The sequence below is a fragment of the Dipodomys ordii genome, unplaced genomic scaffold (genome assembly GCF_000151885.1).
Source record: "Dipodomys ordii isolate 6190 unplaced genomic scaffold, Dord_2.0 Scaffold19, whole genome shotgun sequence".
Lineage (NCBI taxonomy): Eukaryota > Metazoa > Chordata > Mammalia > Rodentia > Heteromyidae > Dipodomys > Dipodomys ordii.
In genome coordinates this window covers 1,375,178-1,393,755 of record NW_012267235.1, presented here as the reverse complement: position 1 = coordinate 1,393,755, position 18,578 = coordinate 1,375,178, and the positions used below count along the sequence as shown (strand labels likewise).

At 46.6% G+C, this 18,578-nt stretch overlaps 1 protein-coding gene across 2 annotated transcripts in view; it reads right to left on the bottom strand.

The window, feature by feature from the left end:
• Positions 1-2,819: 2,819 nt before the first annotated feature.
• Acaca (acetyl-CoA carboxylase alpha) overlaps positions 2,820-18,578 on the bottom strand; it is a 243,975-nt gene continuing 228,216 nt past the window's right edge. For both annotated transcript variants that reach the window (XM_013013338.1, XM_013013339.1), the window contains 4 exons: positions 14,502-14,656; positions 13,394-13,564; positions 7,058-7,194; positions 2,820-5,117 (listed from right to left, as the gene is read on the bottom strand). In XM_013013338.1, the coding sequence (XP_012868792.1) occupies positions 4,994-5,117; positions 7,058-7,194; positions 13,394-13,564; positions 14,502-14,656 (587 nt within the window). In that variant the 3' untranslated portion in view covers positions 2,820-4,993. The remainder of the gene's footprint in view (positions 5,118-7,057; positions 7,195-13,393; positions 13,565-14,501; positions 14,657-18,578) is intronic.

The following is an 18,578-nucleotide window of genomic DNA, read 5'->3' as shown; positions in this document are numbered from 1 at the left end:
CCTGATTTGAATCTTTGTAGAGCTGGAAGAGATCTCCTCATTCACCCTTTTACATCCCAGGAAAAGGATGACTCCAGAGGAGCCTTGAATAGATCAAGGCCTCATATGAGGGCAGCCAGGCTCCCGGCCAGCCTTCTGACCTGCTCCTCAGGGGCCCTTCCACTCGGCAGCTATGTCTGATGACTGGACAGTCCCTAGACTCAGCAGATGGTGGTCTGACACCAGAGGAGCAAAGCACCTGAGCGCTGACAGGCTCCCAGTCTTGTATGAAGAAGGGACAGGGCATGAGAAACTGGACATGAATTGAGAATATTCTAGCAACACCTGGTAATGAAGATGAATTCCCAAAAAGCCCCACGGAGGTCCCGATTATCCACATTTCACAGACGAAGAGCTAGGAACTTGCCAAGGACAGCTGTGAGCAGCCAGCACAGGCTGCTCCCAACCCTGTGATTATCAAAGCACCCGCTGGAATGGCCTGAACACGGTTAGCAATGTCCTACCTCAAGGCCTAGGCTTTTATCATGTCTCCTCACTCCCACATTTGTGCATACTTGCTCACTCTACAACCATCATTCAGTGAGAATGCTTGGGCTTGTTTAGCTCCCCCTGAGCTGCAGTCCACACCACTTTATGGTTCCTAATGGGCCGAGCCAGTCACGTTCTAAGTCCTCTGGGGCAAAGGCTCTGCCCTCCACCAACTACAGGGAGTCTTGTCTTGAAGATTCTGTGTTCTGATGCCCCAGTACTGTTATTTAGCACTGGTGTCCTCTAGAGCCTGGCCAGCATGTGGTAGGCAGTGCTGCACATCTGGGGTGAATAAAACTCCACCTGACAGAAAGGCTTAGTGAGCTGAGCCTGAGGCACACATGGGATTTCTGGAGAATTAAGAATCACGGACAGGCACCCATCATTATGTATGCCTCTTGTCCTGGGCTCACACACACATGGAATGGAGTCTAGACCCAGATTCCTTGATAATCAGGATGGAACTCTTTTCCTTTCACTTTCCTATGTAGCTGTCCATCTAGACCATCAGGGCCACCTCTCGGCATTGGCCAGATCCTGTAAGCATTTAAGGAGCTTCATGATCGAACACCTGCTCTCTTTGTCCATTGAGCCTGAAATGACTGCTCTGCTCCACCCCAGGAGCATCCCCGCCCCCCATAACAGGCTCCGGTCCTGTTGTGTATCTGTCACACATTTGGACCCTAGTGCTTTGTGCCTCACTGTGCAGATCTGAGTGCATAACCCAAGACCAGAAGAGGTGGTTGTGTGAAAGATGTGGCCTTGAGCTGTGTGCAGTCCTTACCTACAGGAAAAATCTGCTCTAGGTGGGTAGCCATTAGGCATTTGCATGCCTGAGTTCTCCATTTCTGGTTAGGAGTGGCCCAGGACTATTCAGTGTCCCCTTGCTGTTCAGTCTTTTCTCCTCACCACACAGTAACATCAATGGAGGCTTTAACTTTCAGTATGATGACTATGAAGGACACAACTCCCCAGGAGGAGAAAGCACTGTACCTGCCAGGCGAGGTGGCAGAGGGAGACCTTGCACAGTTCATCTTTGCATCTTTCTTCAGAATTACCAGCAGGTGCTGGCTTAGCACTGGGATCATCCGTGTGAGAGCACACAGCTGGGCCTGGCTTACCTACTGCTTGGGGAAAGGGCAATGACCTCTCCTGACCGGTTCACTCACTGCAGAGTGCAGAAGCAGTGTTCTGTATATGTACTCTCCCCGCCCTTTTTTTTTTTGGGGGGGGGGTCTGGTTGTGGGGCCTCAACTCTGGGTCTGGGCGCTGTCCCTCAGCTCTTCAGCTCAAGGCTAGCGCTCTACCACTTGAGCCACAGAGCCACTTCCGGCTTTTTTCTTTTTGCTTATGTGGTGCTGAGGAATCGAACCCAGGGCCTCAGGCATGCAAGGCAAGCGCTCTACCACTGAGCCACCTTCCCAGCCCCTCTCTTCGCCCTTTTTAAGAACTTCCTACGAAGCCCAGGCTAGCCTAGAACTTAGAATTCTCCTGCTTCAGCCTCCCAAGTGCTCGGATTACAGGTGTGCACCACCACATCAGGCTTTGCATCTCCTCCTTGCTCCCTTTTCTAAAACATTGGATTTAGATTGCTTAATCTGATCTTTCTATAACTTTTGTATTTTATTTCATTTTAGAAAAAGCCAACCTTTTTGCTACACATCTCAAAAGAGACAGACATAGCACAAAGAAGCTTAATAATCAGGAAGACCAGTGATTTCTCTTCCCAGCTTGTGAGTGGCCTACGCCTTTCTTTGCAGGTGTTCAGGGACTGATTCTTCTCCCCACCTCCACTTTGCGGAGGAGGAGAGAAACATGGTTAAACCTCTAACAAGAGCCAGGTGGTCTCAGAGTGACAAGAGTATCAGAACTTGCTGGGAAGGGCTCTTCTGAGAAAAGATAGGCTTAGGGCTTCCAGGGCTTTGGGGTATGTGTTCCCCAAAACTGGTAGGGCAGGGATGTGGAACTGTTATCCGCAGTGAATAAGCTGAGTTCCTTCTACCTTGTGGCCTTTCTTGTCCCTTCTCTGAACCTACTTTGTGGGAGAAGACAACACCCCACAAGGACCCCCATCCCCAGCTCTCAGCAGGTAGATTTTTCTATGGAAAAACACACTCAAGAATTCCCATTACGCTGTGGGGTGGGATGTTAGTGGCCTTGCAGAATTTTACCTTGCTTCAGCCCAGACCGAGCAGGCCAAGGCCAGCTTCCTCGCTGAGCCCCTGCAGCCTTGCTGAGAGCGGAGCAAGTGACTGGGCAGCTGGGCAGGGGCTGAAATGACAAACTGTGGCTCTTCTACAAATGTGGATGTTTATTTCAACAAAATGTGAAAAGAGTGCATTGAACTGAAGCTCCTTGCTCGTCAGGGCATGTGTCCATCGAATTCTCACTGACACGAGTGAAGGCTGCTTTGTGAACGACGTGAACAGATAATATGGCAATCTCAGCTCAAGCTAGTCTTGGTCAATACATCATTTATCCTCCTCCTGCCTCAGTAACCTTGCATGTGTAATGGGCTGTGGGAATATCAGATTGCTCATGTGCTGTGGCTCTGTCTGGCTTCTCCATATGAAAAACCCCTGTCTTGGGGATGGGAGAGTAGGCACTGCGGGGTTCTGGAGAGGAAACTTATTTCTTTAATGTGTCATCATTTGGTGGGCCAGGGGAGCTAAATGAGCAGAGCCCACTCCACCTCTGAAGAAATGCCAGGCGCCTCCTGGGGAGTGGATGCTTTAGGCTCACCCATGGCTATGTGGATTTGATCATTTGATGCATTTGCATCAAGTGTGGAGGTGAGAGATCTAGGCAGGGATGAGTCCTATCCTTATCTACTAGGAAAGCAAGAACATAGCAGGGGTGAACACTGCCCCCACCATCTTTTCTTGCCCTTCTTTGAAGGTGCGGAACTGCTGTACTCTGAACTCAGGGGCAGGTGGAGGCCGACTCCTGGGCATCAGCTGCACTTCTGCCATGGCTGAGGAGGCCCACTCATTCTCCGTGAGGGCTCGCTCTCATGCATCCACTCCAGGATAAAGGCTCCGAGCTGAAGTCTTCATTCCACTGCTTCTATGGCATCTTAGTGATTTCCTCCTTGGTTTTCAGTGCCAAATGCAATTAGCTGCACTGTAGGAGCCGGATGCTACACCAGCCCGATCACCTGCCACTCTTGCTTTAGGCATACCAACAGGGGAATCAGTAAGCTCCTTTGTTAGATAAAGTGGTTGTTGAAAATAAGCTCTCTCCCCCACCCCTGAGGAGGCCCCTGCTACTGGCCCGGAGGGGCCAGAAAGCCTGGCAGACATGAGCACCATGACTGAGGTGTGAGGGTCTTAAGGGCGTGTGGGCTGTGTTCCTGAGAACCTCTACACACCAGGAAGGCCGTTGCCCGGACCTCGGAGCACAGCTGTCACCAGGATCCTGTGGGCAGCTGGGGGAGATCTGCCATACCTGCTGCCTGTGTACATTCTGGAAAGGGGCAAATCCCAGGGCCGGGGGAGCTGCCCTGGAACAGGGTAAGTGACTCCCTAGGCACTGTGAGTCTTCGTGACCAGCAAAGTTCCAGGCTTCACGACCTTCCAGTTCCTAAGAGGAGACTTCTCTTTTCATGTCCTACTCTTTTTCTTGTGTCCTACTCCCTTTGTGGCATAAGTTTCTATCACTGATAGAAAAGAGAGCCAGCTCCTCCGGCTAGGCCTCCACCAGTTCAGGCTACTGCATGGCGCAGGGGCGCTCACACACCGGCCTGAGTTCTTAGTGACAAGCAGGGTGGTATGTCATCTGTCCGTGAGCACTAAGATGTCATCTCAAGGAGGAGGTCCACAAATCAAGAACCATAAGTCAGTCTATTTTTGGTCTGCTTTTCTGGTCATGGCTTTCCCTCATCTTTGAATTCTCATGGGACTTGCATTAGACCTTGTGCTCTTAATATTTCCTTGTCAACAGAGATCTTGGTGTGGTTAAACAGGGACTGGTTCCTCTCCAGTGCCCGGTGTGTGCCGGGCTATAGGGGGTATGAACGATGGATTCGATGTCTCCTCTTCTCCTCTGTCTGCCCCAGCCCTCCTCTGCTGCCTATGGCTGCGGCTCATGGGGCAGGGGGGCGGCTGATGCTTGCAAACTGTTCACATGGTCCTGTGCTGGGGCTTAGGGGCTGGCAGGACAAGAAAGGCAGCAGCCCTGCTTTTGTAAGACCTCAAGGTACATGCTTGTACCCTTCATTGCCTTCTCAGCCCTGTGCAGGGAGAGAGGACTGTCATTTCAGCTGGAGTAATAAATACTGAATGGTGTAGGTTGACCAGGCCTTTGTGGTCCTGGGTACCAGATGTCACATATAACCCGAAACACTCAAGGGGAAGAAAACACCACATGGAATCCAGTGCGCCTTCCCATTACAGTGGTTTCCATTGTGCGGGGCAGCTCTAGTCCTTTTCTCCAGACAGGGCAGGGGCTGGGTGGGGAGCTTGTCCTACGTAGAAGGAGAATCCATTGTGGAAAGGATCCGGACGACTTCCGCTCGCTGAGTGGGTGAGATGTGCTGAGTCATGTGGACAATGGAATCCATGGCAACCTCTGGATTGGCCTGCACCAAGCTGGAGAAGAAGGTTGGGATGGTAAAGAACAGAGACAAGCATAAGAGTCTTGTCAGGCAGCTTTAAGATCCACCGATGGACATGCTACCATGGCCTCATCTCATTCTTTCCATATTAAAAATGTTCCTAGCAGCCACTGTGTAGTACAAATGAACCAGAAGGTTCATTTGTACTACAAATGTCCAAGTACAAATGTCCAAAAGGGTAACCAGTGGCTCAAACCTCTAATCCTAGCTACTCAGGAGGCTGAAATCTGAGGCTCGTGCTTCAAAGCCAACTGGGGCAAAGTCCGTGAGACTCTTATCTCCAATTAACCACACAAACAATTCAGGAAGCAGAGCTGTGGCTCCAGTGGTAGAGTATCAGTCTGAGTGAAAAAGCCAAGGGGCAGCACCCAATGACCTGAGTTCAAGCTCCCAGACTGGCACAAAAGAGGGGTACTGACAGTGGAAACTACAGGAAAGGGCACTCTGACACCAATAGAAGAATAAAAGTGAATTACAAACTAGTGAAAACTAGATACATCAGTTCACACTAATGAATATAACAAGTGAATTGGGGAGGATGGAGGATTTGTGGTTGTAGGGTTTGAGTGGTGATCATAACAGGAGTTAAAGTTTTCATCAAGTTACAGAGTCCAAAGTTATTGACTGGCTCAAGTAAGAGTTATCAGTGGGTGCTAAGAAACTTCTATGGGAAGTAATATCAAGTATGCAAATCAGTACTTATACAGAGACATTGAGTACCACTTTGACCAGGAGGTGGAACTCACTAACTACTTGAGCCACAGTGCCATTTTCGGTCTCTTCTGCTTATGTGGTGCTGAGGAATTGAACCCAGGGCCTCATGAATGCAAGGCAAGTGCTCTACCACTGAGCTACCTTCTCAGTCTTACTTTTAGATGCAAGTTTTTAATATTACTAACGTTGATTTTTACCATTGTTATTGTGAGAATATTCTTGTTCCTGGAGTGAGCATACAAGTGATAAATGGGGTAAAACATAAGCAACAAGTAAAGCTGGTGCAGATATATAAGCTGTTAACACTTTTACATAAGGGAAATATTTCCAAGCTGGGCACCAGTGGTTCATGTCTGATCCTAGGTACTCAGGAGGCTGAGATCTGAGGATTGAGGTTCAAAGCCAGCCAGGACAGGAAAGTCCATGGGACTCTTATCTCCAATTAACCACAGAAAACTGGAAGAGGCTCAAGTGGTAGAATGCTAGCTTTGAGCTGAAGAGCTCAGGGACAGCCCCCAGGCCCAGAGTTCAAGCCCTACGACCGACCCAAAAAAACCCCCCAAAACATAAGGGAAATATTTTCAAATAGTGTTATTTTTTCTGTGGTGCTAGGGATCCAACCTATAGGTTAGGTAAGTACTCTACCACTGAGCTACATCCTCAGTCTTCCAAATAGTTTTAGCTACCACCCAGTCAGCTTTCCTTCCTCCCAGAATAGTTCACCCAGTGTGATAATCTCTGTTCAGAGTGGGCGTCAAGCTGAGAAGCCCCCTGAGGACCAGGCTGGGGAAGAACCATAAGGAACGGTGCCTCAGGGATGTATTTGTAGGTCAGTTTCAGATAGCAAGAGGCCACAAAGTTGGAGGAAGCATCATCACCTCATGGTCTGCGCCAAACTTTTCTTTGTGTGTTAGTGTGCACCAGTCCTAGGACTTGAACTTAGGATCTGGGGACTGTGCCTGAGCTTAAGGTTAGTGCTCTACCACTTGAACCACAGTTCCACTTCTGACTTTTTTTGGGAAGTTTGTTGGAGAAGAGAGTCTCATGAGCTTCTGCCCAGGCTGGCTTCCAACCCTGATCCTCAGATCTCAGCCTCCTGAGTAGCTAGGATTACAGGCAGGCAAGAGCCTGGCCGTGCCAATGTTTTAATTCCAAACGAATTAGTCCCCTAGTGTGGAGAGGCTCTACTGCGGGGCGCACCTGCGGATCTGCTTGAGGACGTAGTCTCTGCTGATGTACTTGATGTTCTCCTCTATCACCGAGCGGGCACCATCTTCCTCTGTCAGCTGTTTCTCCAGCCACTCCACCAGATCCTTATTATTGTCCCAAATATAGGCCTGTAAACAGATGAGCTGGGGTCAGGCATGGACACCTGGCTGCTCAGTACTGGAAAGTTCACTCCCAAGACCTGTACAAATCTCCTTAACAGTTGGCACTGGAGGAAGAGAGGATAAACCTCCCCCAGGGACCTGGCCTCATCTCCCTTTGATTTGTGCAGATGTTTTCCTAGTGCACCACACTCTTGCCAGCCTATGCCACAAAAGCCCAATTGAGTAAAGTGACTGGGGGAGGGGAGAGGAGTTTGATGTCTCGGGCCCCAGCAAGGTCTGGCAGATTCCCCTAGGCTGGGAATCCTCTGTCGTTGTTACCCGCTTTTATGGAGCCACCGAGGGAGGACTAATGTCAGTGTGGTTTTGCTGCTATAGTTATGTAGCCACCAGGGCAGAAAGCAACCCTATTTTATTAGCTATGAGAGTATTCAAAAGGGTCAAGAAGTCGACAGCCCTGAAAGTCTCAACCACCCACCTCTCACCTCCTTTTTTTCAAGATCATTTAGCTGAGTATTTCCTAGGTAGTTGACTACATAATAATTCAGGAGTGTGTTAGAAGCCTAATAGCCTTCTCCTTGCTCTCTCCTCCTCTCATTTTCTTTACAAATCATTTAGGAATCGTTTTGTTAATGGTTTCCGGAAAACCAAGTACCACCATTAGGGCTCATTCATATTTATGTCATTTTGTTTGGGTAATTAAACACAAAGCTCGTCATTTAAAGGTGCGCTATCCTTCTCTGTTATCACTAACGAAGCCAAAGTCAGAATGACAATGAGTTCGGTGCTGTAATTTATGAGGTGGGTGCACTAGGGACTCTCAGGGGCTGGGGGAATACAGAAAACCCAGGGCCTGGGAGGTACAGAGGAAATGTTCTCAGTTTACCTGACAGGCATCCAGCGGCAAGAAACAAAGCTGTATTCTAACCTATTCCATGCCTTTGAAAAACAGTTTCTTTTCAGACATCTTTTCCCTAACTTAGCTGGTGACTTGGCTAGCTGTGAGTAGTTATGATGAGACATTTCATTGACTTCTATGCTTCTGAAAAACCCTTCAGGCATTCTTCACACGGGAAGGGTAGGGATCCCTGGGACTAAGCATTAACAGTGAGCTTTGGCTGCCTCTCAATTTGCCCCATCTCTGTCATCAGCAGTAGGTCTAAGGTCACTGCAACGCGCCTGGCAGGGCAGTGTTCGCCACAGCAAGCCCCACTGTACATGCAGAGGTGGGTGTAGCACTTTCCATACACAACTTGTCTTCATGTATATGGCTCACCTAGGGATGGAAACACCTGGGCTCCAACTAGTGCCACTTAAACTTTAGCATTTCCTTCACTGGTAATTTAGGCTTCTCTATGGTTTGGGGACATATACCTTCCTCAGAATTGTGAAGGATGAAAAACTGCTTCTTGGATTTCAGAATGGGGAAAAAAAACACAAAACAAAACCCAAAAACTAACCAGATTTGCCCAAGAATCCCAAAGCCTTTAGTTTAGGAGAATATTTAATACTCTTATTAATCATTTTTAATCCGTTTGCTTTTAATTAAGAAACAGCATGATGCTTTCCTATCAACATATGCCAGGGAGCAGATTAATTGTGGCTTAAGATAACTCTCCTTGATTGGTGTAATGTATTAGCTAACGAGATGCCTGCTTCTAATGATGCTCAGACACTACACTAGAAAGCCAGCTACCCTCTAGAGAAAACTCTTGTGTCTTGCTCTCCTGCAGTCACTAAGTTTGATAGGAGTTTAAACATTTAAAAAGTTCCCAGACAAGACTACGGCAACACATTCTAAGTTTCACAGTTAACTGAAAACATGGACTCTGCATATAAAAGATCTGATATTTACTCAAAGCACAACTAGATGACAACCACAATACCCAACCTCAACAGAGTGTAGACTAGTTGTAGCTCAGGGTAGGCAAAGGTGTCATGATTCCTAATCAATTGCATTTTTATCAAGAGTAAACAAATTTACGTACCCACAATGCCACTGGTTTGCCTCAGCAGACCTGGGAAGACTAATAGACTGTTCTGAGTTAATTTGCTACCTTCCATTAGGCTGTGGAGGTTATAGGTCCTGGCCTGCCTTTCTAGGGGAGTTGCAAGACTCATTCCAGCCACCCAAAGGATAGGCCGACTCTATTTCCAGAGAAAAAGGCATTGTTTTTCTCCTTATAGTGGTGAGAATGTGGCTGATAATTCCCAGCATCCAGTGTGGATTTTAAACAGGTGTAGAGACTGAGCTGTTCATCTTATGATAGGCCACGATACACTTCACCTGCCTGATAACTCTACCATCAGATAATACCAATCACATCACAACCCTGCCTGCTCTACATGTTCAACAGACATTCTATCAGTGGGTAATATTTCAGGCACCACTCGGCCTCACTAATTGTATGTAGTAATTAGTCTATATTACAAAATCTAAATGAACTATTTGGGAAGTTTCATTTTAAACATACAGAATTGCTGCCAAACCCTTTATGGGCAATGCACAATAGGAACAGGGAGTAGGAATCAGGGCAGTACCTGTAGCTCCCAATTTCCATGCCCTACAAACAACTCCCCTGGGAAGCTGCTTAGAGTCACTGCCTGCCAGGGGTTCTTTCCAGCTCTGACTTAGATTTCTAGGAGCCAACTACCCAGTTGGGTGGGATGTGACACACCTCCCAGAATCAATGAAATTTTGTAAAGACATTTTCAATACGTCTAAAAATACAAGTTTAAGATATGTCCAAAGGAAGCCCAGGAAACAATGTTTTTGTTTTTTTTTTCTCAGAGGCTGTAGAATATAACACCAAAAGGCCTCATGAGCCCAAATGGCTTGCTGAACCCTCTTGAGAGGTACCCAATCAGTTCCACACTGGCAAGAAGGACCTACCTAGTTCTGCCTTTACCCTTACTCTCTGCTCTTGTAGAAGTACGTGAGACTTGTAGGTAGCTTTAAGGACAGTGAATACCAAGTGCTTTTCCTCTATTACCCTCACAAGGGCCTCCCTTGTGCATTTATTCTCTTTGGAAATTCAGAATAAGAGGGAGTAAGGCTACTGGACAGTAGCTGTGGGAACCTTTGCAGAGCTAAGCAAGCACCTCTCCTAACAGTTCTGGTGTTCAGGAGCCAACCCTGGCTTATCAATATACCTTTAACTCCTAGCCGAGGTTATTTTTTTAACTTCTAACATGCTGGGCTGAAGGCAATGTGCTTCATGCTTTATTTCATTTCAGTTCACTGAAGCCTATTGTGTCATAAACATCATCCTCATTTTATAAATGAGGAAATGGAAGGAAATGGAAGCTTAAAAAAGATGCCTATGCCAGTAAGTACAAAGCTGATATCCCAAAAGTTTATGGAATTCTAAACCCCACATTTTCAGTGTTCCAAGAAGAGTCCTAATCTCAACTTTTACTGTTAAGAGTTTTGGGATAGCAAATCAATTGGCCTATTTGCAAAACCACATACTTCAAATTGTGTGAGCTAGCAATCAACACAGGAAACATGCACATGAAACCAGTGTGTTCTGTGTTCTTACAATCCAATTCAAACGACACTTTTTTTTTTTTCCCAGGGAGCTGCAGTGCTGCTTTGCTTCTGCCTGCAGTGAAACTATGAACCATAAACTCAACTATTTCCTACAAAAGGACTGTCCCAGTGGACTCAAACAGAATTCTGTAACTCATGGTAACAGATACTGCTAAGGGAAACAAAAGAATTATATTGCTCAGTTATAGAATATCCTACTGCCTCCAATTTTCTGTCCTGGAAATCCTCCCCCCCCTTTTTTTCAGCATTAAGATTAAGAAAACAAATTCACTGGGGTCAAAGAACACAAAAGCACAGCTTGCAGATGCCTATCCTGACATGTCTTTCCTTACTAGTAACCACAATGAGGATCAGAGGGTCACTTCTTGGTGTAAAGTCATAGTCTAGTCTCAGCTCATCTTTGTACTTGAGAGATGGATCTGGGGCTGTTTGAAGAGTTAAAAAAATAGGAATAGGTGGTTTTAAGCCATTTCCTAATATCAAGCAGCTTTGGTGTCAGCCCTTCAGAAGCAGCACATGGGCTTCTGAACACTGCAACACTTTCTTCTCTCAAGGGCGCTGAAGATTTTATCACCCACCCCACACTGACTAGGTCCTGCTGAGCCTGCACAATGTAGAAGGAGGTTTCAAAGCCACACACCCTGACTTTACAGGATCTGTCGTCCTTCCTTTCCCTCCTTCTGTCCCCTGGAACGAAAAGCTCATGAGTACGTGCTTTGTAGTCAGAGGCAAGGGAAATAATCTCAGTTCTCGGGTAAAGTTGGTCCCCAGTGTTTGGACAACTCCTTTCTGAACTGCGGGGCTGGGAGGTGTCTTGTACACTTAAGTTCCAGCCAGGAGCCTATGCTCTTAGTGCTCTCTCCTTTGAGGAGAGATCCAGCCAGAAGCCTATGCTCTTAGTGCTCTCTCCTTTGAGGAGAGATAACAATGACCTGTTTCTTCAGACACACTAGTCTCCTGGGAGCAGGATGCTAAGGAGAAAGTGAGGGGCCTAGCTCCTCACTTTACGCTTGGAGGGAAGCTATTCCTTCTCCTCATCCTTGAGCCCACTGAGGCTGTGCATGTCTATTAGTAACTAATGTGGTAGGAAGGCGTGTGGGCCACATATACACACACACTCCATTTACCTAGCTGGCCACTCTTAACTAGAGAACAACCTCTTATTTTACACTTGCGTGACTTTCAATGCCAACTTCCACTGGAAGCTGCCAGTAGCCACTGACAAAATTGTCTCAGTCAATTATGATACCATGGCCTGACCTTAACCTGAACCAAATGTTGGAGAATGCTGTGTTCCCTTGCTGCATATCTGAGATATTTATCCAAAATAGCTTTTCAGTCATAAAGAACTCGGGCAGACTTAACACAAAGGTGAATCTCTGAAGTATCCTACTTTACTAGCTTTAAAACTACCGCTGAATCCTTGGTGCTCCTTTCTGAGAACAATTAGCTGAGACTTCAAGCAACACTTTCCAAAAAGGCTAAAGTGACTCTTCATAGGACAGGACCTTCATGCTACCACCACCAGCCTCCATCAAGACCATCATGTCATTTTCAGAAAGATAGACAAATAAACTTTGAGCCTCTATTACCACTAATTCTGATAAATATATGTATCTGTATACACACACACACATGCATACACATACATAGTGTCAATGCTGCACATACATTCTCTTTCCCTCCTTTCCTCTCACTCCCCTGCCTCCCTCTCCTAGGAGCAAAGACAGGTGCTCTTGCTCTGTTATGTCACCCTGTCCTGTCTCATCCCAGCCCAAGAGCAAGTATCTCAATGAGATCACGGCTGCAAGGCTCAAGCACTTTCCATGAGATCACCCTGAGACTATGGCAGGTGCATAGTTTCTTCCTTCAACCTCTGACTTGAAATCAGATCTTCAGTTGTGGTCCTAGCATCCTCCTCTGTATTACATTATAGTACTATCATGTCCTATTAGGCCTCCTGCTTCTACTCCCTTTGAGTCCATCCTCCACAGCTCCCCAAGTGGTGTTTATAAAAGAGAAATCCGAAAATGTTACCCTGCTGCTAACAATACTCTAGTGACTTCCACAGATCTCAAGACCAAGTCCAGAGCCCTTGGCGGCTTACAGAGCCTTATGCAAATTAGGTCTCTTCCCTTTACTTATTGGCACCCAATCTCTGAGTCATCTTGAAAGATTTGCAGTTCCTTGGATGCATGCTGCTTTTGCTATTATGCCTTGGAACATACTATTTCTTCTGCCTGACACATTCACTCTTTCCCTGCCCCCACAATCCAATCTTTTCTTCACATTTGTTCCCACTTTGTTTTTGTCTCTGCTAAGATACCACTTCCTCCAGAAGTCTCCCTCCTCCTTTCCCAAGTTTGGGTATCTGAGCTCCATGCTCGGTAACTCTGCTCCTTGCTGAGTTTAGCCCCAGCCACACTGTTGTGCAGGACCAATGACTTTCTCTTTTACTGCCATGTCTCCAAGGCCTAGTGCAGTATCTGAGTTTGCTAAATGACTGTGTGAGCTGAAAATATGTTCTGTGATGTCGCACATGTTTCTGGGCTAAGATTCAGCTTAGAGTCTAGGCTCCCCCCACTTGTGCCCCTGGAAGCATGTGGATTTTTAGGTGACAAGCCTCAGGTGGGGTGAGAAGCAATAACTACCTACCTTCACTGTTCCTTCCACTTCTACAAACCAACGTCTCAACATGGCCTGGATTTGGCCATCAGTCAGCTCGGGGTTGGCATTGTGGATTTTCTTCTTGACTAGATCCTCCAGCAGGAGACGCCTCAGCCGCCAGTAAAAGAAGGTACGAGATGTTTTCCAATCTAGGATGTCCTACAGGCAGATAAGAATAAGCTTAGTCAGCTGGGCTTTACGGCTCATGCCTATAATCCTAGCTACTTAGGAGGCTGAGATATGAAGATCGTGGTTCAAAGCCAGACTAGGCAGGAAAGTCTGAGAGACTCTTCTCTCCATTTAATCACCAAAAAACTGGAAGTTGCGCTGTGGCTCCAAGTGGTAGAGAGCTAGCCTTGAGCAGAACAGCTCAGGCACAGTGCCCAGGCCCAAGTTCAAGCCCCATGACCAACAACCAAAAAAAGAATTGGTCACCTCAGCCCTGATCACTGCTCAGCACTCAGCCTGAGGGAACTACAGACAAAACTGTGCTCTGACTCGAGGTGTAGCTTGAGTGATAGCATATAATGCCCTGCATTCAAACCCTAGTCTTTCCCAATTCCTATTTTCTAGGCAAGCCCTTCACAGACTCCAGAGCCAGCCATGAGCTCTCGTCACCTTCAGCTGCCCCCCAACTACAACTATTCTGCAGGCCACAGCACTGTGGCCAGCCTCAGACTCAGCATACATTCCCTCCATAATGATTGAGGTTCTAGGGGAAGAAAGCCAGAGTGGAAGGAGGTATCTTTGAGCATATGGCTCAAACAACTTGAATGCAGATCAAAAGTGAATCAGCTACTATTGGAACCTCGACACTGCAGGAATCCACCTGGGCATCTGTCACCAATAAAGGCATGTGTAACTCGGTTTCCCCCTTAGTAAAATGGAGTCTGCTTCCTAAGGAGTCTATGGAAACCTAAGTCACAATTGTTTTCAAGCTGATAATAGATGTATAAAACAGGAAAAACAACTTTGAAATGGCTTTGTCTATACAAGCTGTCTTCATCGGCCTTAATGGCCCCCTGCTTGTGGGCCTGTGTACATGACAAACTCATGGGTCTTTGACAATTCTGAGGAGAGGCACCATGACACTTACGTTAATAACACCCTTTTCCTGCATCCGGCCTGGTGTGTCGTGCAAGTCAGCAAACTGTACAGCTACCTGATGGTAAATGGGAATTAGAAATTCCTCCCGCTCCTTCATCTTGTTCTCCAGCTCCTTCCGCTCAGCTGAGCTCAGCTCTGGGGTGCCTGCAATTAGATAAAGCTGCCTGTCACACCTGGTGGTGACTAGGAATCTCAGCACAGAAGCAACCATCGTTCTGGTAGGCTTCCCTCTGGAGCCAGCTCTTGGCCGACTTCACATCTCTTTGGTGCATGACAGGACTCTGTGAGCTATCAGTCCTGTCCTTCCCTCGCCATGGGGAGCCCACATGTCCTCTTTTCCTGTGGAGGTCATTGGTAGGAAAGCAGTGATGGCAGCTCTGCCTTCCCAGGTAGGAGAAACACCACCTAGAGGCCTGAACCTCGAATCAGCTTGCTACCTGCCCACAAGGCAGGGCTGCTATACATCACCCAATTACCAGTGTTAAAGCAGCTGGACTAGTCTAGGTGAGGGATGTGGTGGGAGAGCTACCCCTATGCGGGGCACAAACTTGCAGTTCTGGTTTCTCTATGTCCACACCAGTCATCTGTCAAACTGGTGAGCCCCTGACTGTAATATTGCAAACTTCAGTTCCTCACAGGTTCTAATGTTGGGTTTGGAATCCAATCTAGATTAGAGCTAGATCCAAGTGTCTGTGTCAGCTCAGTGGATCAGTTCTTGCTCGCCCACCTAGGCTGCAAACAGCTGAGCCAATCACTGCCTAAGGTGACAGAGATCTTCTGGTTCTTGGGCTAAGAGAAAAAGAAGAGTAAAAAAGGCAAAGGTATCTCTGCCCCCGCCATGCGTGCCACAGAGAATGTAAGCATACTATACCTTCACTTAACAGAGAAGAAACTAGAATTCTTATAACAAGGAGAACCCCTCCCCCAGTCAATTGAGTTCTAGTAGAGGTGTTGCTATATTGTACTTTCCTTCCTAATTGCTTTCAAAATAGAATCTGCAATCAATACTGAAAATTTAACTGCCTGCCTAGTAAGGAAAAATAAGTGTAGCTGAAGGAGCAGTGGGTGACTGTCCCTGGTGTTGGGAACAATCTGATGTGCTTTGTTGCCAAAGCTGACAAATACATGAGCTCAGGTGTTGGGATGCAGAATAGAAAGCTCTATTTCAGTCATGCCTGTCTGAAAACAGGCCTTGCTCTTTATGCTACTATGTATCATAAGCCATAAACAGCCTTGGGCTGCTGAATGAGCCGAGCAGTAAGTAGTATACATAAACGCATGTTAACAGACCAGGGATGTAACTATAGCACCTAGGGTTTCCTTTGCCTTTTTCAGTATGAGACGGAAACTCAAACTCGGCTCCTGATGCTTTGGCTTACTGGCTAATGCTCTAGCAACTGTGCCATGCCTCTGACCCCATGTTTTTTTTTTCCTTTTCAGTGCCATATTGGGGCTTGAACTCATGGCCTAGGCTGGCTTCAATCTACAATCCTCAGATCTTGGCCTCCTGAGTAGCTAGAATTACATATGTGAGCCACTGGCAACTGACTCTAGTTTTGTTATTTTTATTATTTGGTCAAAGCTAGCCCCAGCAGGAAAGTCTGTGAGACTCTTTTGGTCGTGGGGCTTGAACTCTGGGCCTGGGCACTGACCCTCAGCTCTTTAGCTCAAGGTTAGTGCTCTACCACTTGAGCCACAGAGCCACTTCTGGTTTTCTGGTGGTTTGTTGGAGTTAAGAGTCTCACGGAGGGCTGGGAAGGTGGCTCAGTGGTAGAGTGCTTGCTTTGTATGCATGAGGCCCTGGGTTTGATTCCTCAGCACCACATAAGCAGAAAAAACCGAAAGTAGCACTGTAGCTCAAGTGGTAGAGTGCTAGCTTGAGCTGAGGGACAGTGCCTAGGCCCAGAGTTCGGGCCCCATGACCGACCAAAAAAAAAAAAAAAAGTGTCTTACAGACTTTCCTGCAAGGGCTAGCTTTGAAGCATGATCCTCAGATCTCAGCCTCCTGAGTAGCTAGGGTTACAGGTGTGTGCCACTGGCGCCCGGCTTCTAGTTTCATTTTTATAGTTGTTTTTGGATGCCCAAATTCTACTCCTGACTCCTCTCTCTTAAACAATCAGTATTTTCAATATTGGGCCATGGTGTCACTTGTAGTAGTGAGTGACACCATGACCCTCTCCTATGAGTGGGCCTGCCTAGAAAAATGGGTGGAAGCTGACAGTATCTTTTTAAATTTTTTTTTCAGTTGGTTGGGGGGCTTGAACTCAGCACCTGGTGCTGTCCCTGAGCTCTTTTGCTCAAGGTTAGTGTTCTACCACTTTGAGCCACAGTGCTACTTCTGGTTTTCTGTTGGTAAACTGGAGATAAAGAGTCTCATCATTTTTTTGCCCAGACTGGCTTTGAACTGCAATCCCTAGATCTCAGCCTCCTGAGTAGCTAGGATTATAGGTATGAGTCACCAGCACTTGCCTTAATGGTATTTTTTACAATGATTTTCTTAGAATGTCTGTGACAGTGCAACTAACACTGTTTTGCTTCCATTGGAAATAACTTAGAAGAAATGGTGACTCCAGGGATATGGTATGGAAAATGTGAGATAAGCTTGGAACATGTGACAAAATCTAAAATAGCACCTGAGATGGTGTTACTTTATGTTAGCTGTTAGAAGGATATAGGAGCCAGTTTGAAGGCGTCCCACTGGCCAAATCTAAGACACCAAAGTAAGTGATACTTATTAGAATATTTATGGAATAAAATAAGAATCTGTCATGATATAAATCCATCTTGATATAAATAATTAAATGGGGGGAAAATGGAAAAGGAATGTTTTCCCCTCCAGCAGAGTAATAATTAGAATGTAGAAGGAATGATGAAATTATAAAATCACCATTTTATAACCATTATAATAATTGATTCTGCCAAGAAGCATCAATAGGTACTAAAACTAGTGGCTTAAAAGTTTTTTGGGGATGGAGCTGGGAAGGTGGCTCAGTGGTAGAGCACTTGCCTTGCATGCCTGAGGCCCTTGGTTTCATTCCTCAGCACCACATAAGAAAAAAGCCGGAAGTAGCGCTGTGGCTCAAGTGGTAGAGCCCTAGCCTTGAGCTGAAGAGCTGAGGGACAGCGCCCAGGCCCAGAGTTCAGGCCCCACGACCGGACCAAACAACAACAACAACAAAAAACCCAAAAGTTTTTTGGGGAGTCAGGTGCCAGCGGCTCATGCCTGTAACCATAGCTACTCAGAAAGCTGAGATCTGAGGATCATGGTTCAAAGCCAGCCAGGCATTAAAGTCTGTAAGACTCCTATCTCTGATTAACCACCAGAAAATGGGAAGTGGTGTTGTGGCTCAAAGCAGTCGAGTGCTAGCTTTGAGTGAAAAAGCTCATGGACAGTGCCCAGGCCCTGAGTTCCAGGCCCATGACTGGCAAAAAATAAAAATTAGAAAAAAAGCTTGGGGGCTGAGAAGGTGGCTCAATGGTAGAGTGCTTGCTTTGCATGCATGAGGCCCTGGGTTCAATTCCTCAGCACCATATAAGAAAAAAGCAGGAAGTGGCGCTGTGGCTCAAGTGGTAGAGCGCTAGCCTTGAGCTGAAGAGCTGAGGGACAGCGCCCAGGACCAGAGTTCAGGCCCCACGACCGGACCCCCACCCCCCAACAACAACAAAAAAAGTTTGTTGGGGAACAGAATTTTCACAAAGTCTCAGAGTATCTTTTAACAAAGTGCCAATTACCAAGGGGAAAATGATGACTTTATAGTAGATGAACCTAGTGAACAAAACTACAAATAAAGTGACCATCACTAGTGATAGGACAGACAGGCATTTTGTGCCTGTGTTAGATGTACTGAGAAGGGCAGAATAGTACTTATACAATATCCTACAAAAAAACCCACAGATCTGAGTCTAACTACAGGGAAATACAAGACAAACACAAATGATGAACATGCTACAAAACTGATCTGTACTCTAAATGAAAGATTAAGAAAGGTTGAAGAATTATTCCAGTTAAAAGGAGACAGAAAATACATATCAGGGCTGGAATGTAGTTCAAGTAGGTAGAGAACAA